The sequence below is a fragment of the Amaranthus tricolor genome, chromosome 13 (genome assembly GCF_026212465.1).
Source record: "Amaranthus tricolor cultivar Red isolate AtriRed21 chromosome 13, ASM2621246v1, whole genome shotgun sequence".
Lineage (NCBI taxonomy): Eukaryota > Viridiplantae > Streptophyta > Magnoliopsida > Caryophyllales > Amaranthaceae > Amaranthus > Amaranthus tricolor.
The window spans coordinates 7,305,395-7,313,499 of NC_080059.1; the positions used below are offsets into that span (position 1 = coordinate 7,305,395).

General features: G+C 29.2%; 1 protein-coding gene across 2 annotated transcripts; it reads right to left on the minus strand.

Moving 5' to 3' along the window:
* Positions 1-227: 227 nt before the first annotated feature.
* On the minus strand, positions 228-8,105 carry LOC130798265 (two-component response regulator ARR6-like). Of its 2 annotated transcripts, none has more exons than XM_057661189.1 (5): positions 7,715-8,105; positions 7,226-7,302; positions 7,020-7,097; positions 6,482-6,552; positions 228-1,405 (listed from the first exon to the last, which is right to left on the minus strand). In XM_057661189.1, exons 1-5 carry the CDS (start codon positions 7,881-7,883, stop codon positions 1,123-1,125), a joined length of 678 nt encoding a protein of 225 aa, XP_057517172.1. In that variant the 5' UTR covers positions 7,884-8,105; the 3' UTR covers positions 228-1,122. The 2 variants fall into 2 exon arrangements, with proteins under 2 accessions (XP_057517172.1, XP_057517171.1); XM_057661188.1 differs by having other exon boundaries at positions 759-1,405; positions 6,482-6,555; positions 7,715-8,096.

Here is an 8,105-nt window from a genome sequence, read left to right on the forward strand (position 1 = left end):
CCTGACATTTAACCCAATTCACCATTAAAACTCCCCTGAAACTCCATTTTTGTGAGTGTTAATTTTTTATTTTTTTTAGTTTCTTCTTCCTCTAACATTTAAACCAATCCACCATTGAGAACCCAATCCCCTTTCTGCTCCTCAATTTGGTAATTTTGACTATACTTGAAGAGCAATTTTTCTTGCAGATCTTAAAATTCTGAAATCTTGTAAGAAAAACCCATTTCTCAAAATCATAAATTTTGCAGAGAAGATCAATTTTTTTTCTTATTTTCAATTCAAATCCATGCAAAAAATAAGATCTGGGTTATGAATCTTTAAGTGTGGATCAATGACTTTCTCTCTCTCTTCCATTCTTTTTCATTCTCAAAAACCCAAATCTTACCCCATTTTCACTATTCTCTCTCTTTTCCATCTTTGATCTTTCCAATTCATCGCAGATTTTCAGCGGGTCGACTCAATGAGTCATCCGGATGATTCACTGTGTTGCTTGAAGTGTTAAGTATTCTTCATAGTGGTACTTGAATTACTTACTTATATATCGACGTCTAGGTTTTTTCTTACAAACTTCAAGGTTTGAAATGCTATAATGTAGATTAACAAATGATCTAATGCTATTTAGTTATAATGAGGTTTATACTTGATTAGATGACAATGTACGTGGTAAATCATGGTGGAATTTGTGGTTTTGATCAAATCTTGGTAATCTAACCAGTTTAAAAAAAAAAACTATTTGAATGATGACCAAATCTATTAGGGGATTTTGCAGAGAATTATCTGTCAATGGCTTGTTTAAGTGGAAATTCAATGACAAGCAATCAACTTCAGAACTCAGGGTCTGATGGAGATTTGCAGCTCTATATTAGTAAGCTTTCTTACAATAACAAGCAAGGAACCAAACACAAGAAAATTCCCAAAATCCAATCAAATTTGTTGGGTCTTTTTCAGTCACCACAAAAAAAATCTAATTTGTATAGAGAAAAAGAAGCAGCATTGTCTTACTACCCTTCTTTAAACAGTTTTCAGTTTCACCCCACTAATTTCTCTCTAATCCTCTTCATATACACTTCATCATATACCCACAAAAACCTCAAAAAACAACAGATAATGAGCAAATGATCATCAGTGCAGTGACAGTTCTGATGGGTACTTTGAGCTTCTGTTACGAAACCTGAGATGTCTCGAAATGCAGCCACACTTAAGCGAAGAACATGGAAACCCGAGAAGGGGAGGATTCGCCACACTACGAAATGAGTTTGGTGATGCAAGATTATTGTCTTGTATAGCACCATTTCCCTTTACTTCACTTGAGTGATCACTTTGAAGGATAAATTGTTTTAAGCGCTTGACATCAGAAAGTTTCACAGGCTTTAGTATATAATCCTTTGCTCCCTCTTCCAAGCATCTAATTGGTTTACAACACAAGAACTAAATTGTTAGGACCAGAGATAAGGAGCTCAGTTATGTTAAATTAAGCTGGACTTATTGTAAATATCAGCATATTAACGAGAAATACGTGGTGCATTCATTTCATAAGCCAAGGAAATATATATCATTTCAAAACCATAACCATAAGACAATGAGAAGAAAGTCTTCGACAGCTTATAAAGTATGTACACCATTTTTAATTTGTTGACGTGAGATAAATAATCCCAACAAGTTGTCTAAGTGAATTGTTCGGGTTGTTTTGGTAATTGGCTTTCCGGCAAACTTGTTAGTTGATCAAACAGTTAAAAAAATAAATCTGGTAATTAATCATCATCTAAGTAAAAAGTTGACTTTTACATCTAATTGATAAAACCGTTTCGACTAACTTTTTCATTGGCTTTATTAAGTAGATATTATTAAACATGTTCGATTAACAAAATTAGTTAATTTTATCCGTTGATCAAACAAGTCAACTAAATTAACAAATAGCTACTAGTCAAAATCCCAGATATGACAATCTAAAGTGTAATATGACATCAAAATGCTAGTAATTAGTAGTGGTATTGGTGAGTGCTACTATTAGACTAGAATAGTTTGCTTATCAAATTTTGGCGTAATATCATTATCACACATTATTGACTATTCAAATACTTTCTACTTTTCATATTAGTTGTTATATTTTTTATTTTTGATAATTTTATATTATTTGCAACATTTTTATTTTTAGCAATAAAATAACTATATAAATATCTATTTTATCCCATTTTATTTTTATTCTATACCTCAATAAATTTTATATCTATTATTATTTAATCTTAATCTATTTTCAACCAAATTAATAACTTATGAAATCTCCATTCACCTATTCTGCCTTCCATTTACAATCAGGCAAGAGGCAACCATCTTATGAAACCTCGTCTTCCCACCCTCACCCTCATCTATGTTTTGAATATTGCCCCTCCATTGTCCATCTCTCTCTCTCTCACTCTCATCTTTTGAAATCCATCTACCATGTGGCTTTGCTTTAAACTCATCTTCTGAAATCGAGATGTGGATTTTACTGTGGGTTTTTGATTTATTATTAGGGTTAAAATCCATCTACCATTTCTGAAATCCATCTCTCTCTAGGTTTTACATATAAAATTCATCGATTATTTTTTTTTTCTTTGAAACCCATCTTCTGAAATCAAGATCTAGGTTTTTGTGATTAATTTTTTGGTTTGACTGAGAAGTATAATTTGATGTTCTAATTTCTTGGTGTGATTTCTTAATGTTTAGTTAAGTTACCTTTGATTAGATTTTTAATTTTTTCTAATCTCCTTCAATAGCAGTTTCTATGGTTCATAATATGAATTATGTATTCTTCCTTTTCTTGTTTACATTGATGCTAAATCCTTTTTGGTTGCTGAGATTTCAAATTAGAACTCAAAAATTTTGAATCAAATTCTTACTAACTATAAAACTTGAAACTTAATTAGGACTAAAAATCAGTGTTAATTGGAAATTTCGAATAGCAATAAAATAAATCAAGTTTTTAAGAACTGAAAGTCTAAAACCCATCTCATCAAAAAGGGGGTATATTAGTCATTTTCCTATATGATTCTTCTTTCTTAATTTCTGTGCACAAGAGATGTGTAGCATGTAATACAGAACATAGAAAGTATAATTTTAGGAAATTATTAAACATTGTCACTCTTTTCATTTTATCGCCACCCTCCCAATGAAAATTACTAATTTGCTCCTAGACTTTAAAAAATTACGAATTTGCACTGGATTTAAAATTTCTTAACAAATGTAAATCGCACTTAATAACACTATTATCACTTTAATCCCGAACATTTTTAATGTAATTCGAAATTAAAAAAAAAAATTAAAATAATTAAACATTTAAATAAATTATTTAAATTCAAAACTAATTATTATAATAATATTATCATAATATAATAATATATTAAAATAAAATAATTTATTATAACATTTATTAAATAAAAATAAATTAATTAAACAAAAGAAATACTATAATTCGAAATCAAAAAAAAAAAATCGAAACAAAAGATTTTTTTTAATTTCAAATTATAAAATTTCTTTTGTTTAATTAATTTATTTTTATTTAATAAATGTTATAATAAATTATTTTATTTTAATATATTAGTAAATTATGATAATTTTATTATAATAATTAGTTTTGAATTTAAATAATTTATTTAAATGTTTAATTATTTTTTTAATATGATAATAATATATTAATAAAAATTTAGTTGTTAATTAATTTTTAATTTTTTATTAATAGTTTAATAAAAATAAAAAATAAAAAATAATTCCAGTCGCACAAAACGTGCGACTGTACCTAGGTTGAGTTGCACTTTTTGTGCGACTCGACCTAGGTACAATCGCACTTTTTGTGCAACTGGTATTATAATTTTTTATTTTTTTTAATTTCGAATTATAAAATTTCTTTTGTTTAATTAATTTATTTTTTAAGTTATTGTTATTTAATAAATATTGTAATAAATTATTTTATTTTAATATATTATTAAATTATGATAATGTTATTATAATAATTAGTTTTGAATTTAAATAATTTATTTAAATGTTTAATTATTTTTTAATATGATAATAATATATTAATTAAAACTTAGTTGTTAATTAATTTTTAATTTTTATTAATAGTTTAATAAAAAAATAAAAAATAATTCCAGTCGCACAAAAAGTGCGACTCGACCTAGGTACAGTAGCACTTTTTGTGCGACTTGTATTAATTTTTATTTTTTTTAATTTTGAATTACATTAAAAATGTTCGGGATTAAAGTGATAATAGTGTTATTAAGTGCGATTTACATTTGTTAAGAAATTTTAAGTCCAGTGGCAAATTCGTAATTTTTTAAAGTCCAGGGGCAAAATCGTAATTTTTATTGAGAGGGGGTGGCGATAAAATAAAAAGGATGACGATGTTTAAGGATTGGGTAATTTTATTCCTTGTAACCATAATGGAAAGGTGACTCCTGTGCTGGAGTATAATACTATGTAGATACTAATGCTATGAAGAGAATTTGTGTTGCAATCGCACTTCTAGCCCGATGGTCTCTCATGTGAAGAGGCGTGTTAGAGTATATAACATATTATGGGCCTCAACCATCAGCTTAAGTTTTTAGTTAAGTTGGTTCCTTCACAATACATTACATGAAAATTACACTATAAATCATTTTCATTGCAATTATATAGTACTAACTAGTGTAATTACACTACATGAAAAGTTGGTCCATTTGGTATGTAGTAATAAACGGTGGTAATGAGAATGAAAAACTTATGTAATTTTAGTTGAAAAATATATTGGCTATCTTGATGGTCATGCTTGTCCAACTCCAATCATTAATTTTCTTCATAAAATTCATTCCAATGCATTACTATTGGGAGAGGTAGTATTAGGTGGTAATAGAAATTTATAACAAAAGAAACTTTTTTGTGATCAAAGTTTTAATACCGTGGGAATGATATGAAACTTTTGATAAAATTTCACATTATAAATCATTCTCATTATCACCATTTAGTACTACTAACCAAACGAACCGCAATAACTAAACTGGCTTAAAAGCATAATGTGAACGATGATAACTTGATGTAAACATTCTTCAACGCCTTTTAAATTCATATTATGAAACGATAGAAGAAATTGTCTACTCTTGCTGATATAATTATTTCCCCTCTTAAAAGTCATAATATTCCATGTTTATTATCATAATTAACCATTGACTTGGATGGATGTCATACTAAAAGCATTATTCTTTATGCTAAACGAATATCTCGTGTTTAATGGATACTTAATTGCTTAATTTAGTGGAATTTGATTATACAAAAGACCAAATCTCAGTATATTCATTTAATATAACAGTTCTAAGATCTCATTGCATAGATTAAACCCAACTAACACCAAAACATCAGCAAGTACATAAGCTAACATTAACAAATAAAACGTTGGTGGAAAAACAGTTGATCTTAAGATGATTATCAATTGTTTTTTATTAAGGCAGTGTTTATATCACTATCAAGGGGATTAGAAAATCTTAAGGATGGGATTTGGATGTTTGATTAGGATTAATTAATACTGATTCAGATTTGAATTAAATTAATAATAATTAATGATTAAGTATGCACCTTTATGTTCGTGCATTCATGAATGTCCTAAAGTTGGATTGTCAGACAAGGTAAACTAAGTGTCTGATGAAACAGAAACAGGAACAGAAACAGATTAGGTTACCTCAATGAAATCATTATTTGCATATTGTGAATGAACCAACTCAACCAAAAGCTCATGCTGATGGTTGAGGCCCCAGGATATGTTATATATTCTAATATGACCCCTCTGACGAAAGCCCTTTAGAATAGAAGTGTTGATGTAATATAGACTTTCCTTATACATGACGCAAAATACTCCACTTTGAAATGAAGGGTGGATGAGATTCGAATCCGTGATCTTCCGTTACATAGGCTTTTGATACCATGTGAAGGAACCAACTCAACCAAATGGTTAAAGCCCCGTGATATGTTATATACTCTAACACAAATTGAACAGTCAAGGAAATAGCGAAAAATACAAAGTCACATCACCCTATAGCTAGCATTTCGTAACAACTGTAAAACCATTCATATTGACGCAAATTTGTTTTGAAAGCATTACTACGATTGTGAATATAACCTTATTTTTGCACTATAATTAATGCTTGGATATTTCACATTGCCTAATCATCTTCATAATGTTTTACGTTATGACTTGTGAACAACCCCTTCTAGGTGTCTAACAAAGGCAAATCCAGAATACTTGAAGCATATTATACTCCTATTATGAATAGGCCGAACACTAGCCTCTACATGTGTAGTGTGTACAGAACCAACTCAGCTATCTTTTTTGTGTTATATGTTATAGAATTAAATATTAATAAAGTTTTTAATCAAATAACTCGGGCTACAGCCTAGGTAGGCGATGCAACATAATTAAGTAATTAACAGACTAATTAATTACAGTTTAATCTTTTGAGAGTTAGAGACACAACCATACCTATCGATTCGAGTAAGGATGTTCTCAGATGACATAATCACCACAGGAACCTCTTTAAATATTGATGATTCCTGCTAAAAAGCAACAACAAATCCCATCAATGATAGTATGACTTAAGTGAACAAAATTTAGTTCTTAATCTCAATTCATGACTCCCATTTGAGATCAGTATTCCAAAAAGACAACCAATCAAAAAGTTATTGTTCATGTTATTGGTTACTACCAAATGTGATGATTGTCATAAAGTGTTCAGCTCATCCAAACAGAAATTAACCAAGAAATTTACACTATAATAAATTAAAAATATTTACATTTATCAAGTTTTAATATCAACAATTCAAAACCATATTAATAATCCATATCAAAATTTTATAATTTTTTAAAAGTTATTAATTTTGTTAATAATCTATAAGTTAAAATATAATTAAGTAGAATTTTATTTAATTCGTCTCAATACAAAAATTTTAAAATGTGGTAAATATTTTATAACGCATAAAGCATAAGATAGCACATAATTGGAAAGGGTAGCAAAACTAACCTTGATTTTTTTCAACAGGTCATATCCTGTCATTTCAGGCATGGAATAGTCTGTGATAATCAAATGCACCTTCAATCCCTAGCACATCACACCATATATCCATCAAACAATCTTATACAAGAAATATAAAAAAGCAACAATGTAATGCTAGCCGTGACCTTTATATCAGTTTTAATGATCGTCCACCCGGCTAAAATTGTACATACCTTACACTCAACAGAGCTCTTCTCTTCATCTAATCCAAGCAGCTCCAATGCCCTTTTGCCACTTTCTACCACTGTCACTGCATTAAAATTTCGCATTAAAAAATTCCATTTTTAGAAACTATTTGAAATATCTCAATAACCCATTTTACCCAAATCATATTGATACTACAAGAAACAAAAAAATTTTAGCTATTAGGAAGTCACAATTTGTCGCATAATCTCACCGTGTCCCACTCGTGTGAACACATAACACCCGTCGGCTCGAGCCCACAAACTCACGGGTCAAGAGCTTTTGACTTGCACATACACTTGGTGAGGTTCATTGTTACTCAAAATCCACAACCCACTATTTTATCGGTATAAAATCTTATCTCATATGTAAAGTATTTCGGACATCAGCTTTTTTACTTTCTTCATGCTTAAAAGAAGGAATAACAAAAAAAAGAAAACAGTTTTAAGACATGTAACAAGTCTTGTTTGGTTTCCTACCTTTGCAAGATGAAATCTTTAGGAGTCTCTCAATGACCTTCCTATCTACAAAACTGTCATCAACTGCTAGAACATGAAATTCTTGGTTATCCAAACATGGCATGTCAGAAACTTCTAATTTCTTCTCTGAAGAACATCTCTTTAAAACTCCAACATTAACATTATCCATTTGTAAGTAATTTTCTCAAAATGGGTCTTTCTAAATAAAATTATGCGATAAATTCCTTTTCACAAAGACAAGATCTTCGGCATTAAATGTTGGGATTTTTGCAGTTGGGTTTTGAGCTTTTTGGTGGGTTTCTGTTGTTTCTTTTCCTGATGAACAGAGAAAAAAAAATAGGACATAGGAGTTTTAGAGAAAAAAAAAAAGCAGGATATTTATATTCTGAAG

Bases quoted from the DNA above. Each gene is read 5' to 3' on its own strand.
- LOC130798265 (XM_057661188.1), bottom strand. From the start codon at position 7,883: ATGGATAATGTTAATGTTGGAGTTTTAAAGAGATGTTCTTCAGAGAAG. The intron at 7,303-7,714 runs GTAGGAAACCAA...ATTTTAATGCAG, and splicing joins AAAGATTTCATCTTGCAAAG to TGACAGTGGTAGAAAGTGGC. The intron at 1,406-6,481 runs GTATGGTTGTGT...TAAACCAATTAG, and splicing joins ATCCTTACTCGAATCGATAG to ATGCTTGGAAGAGGGAGCAA.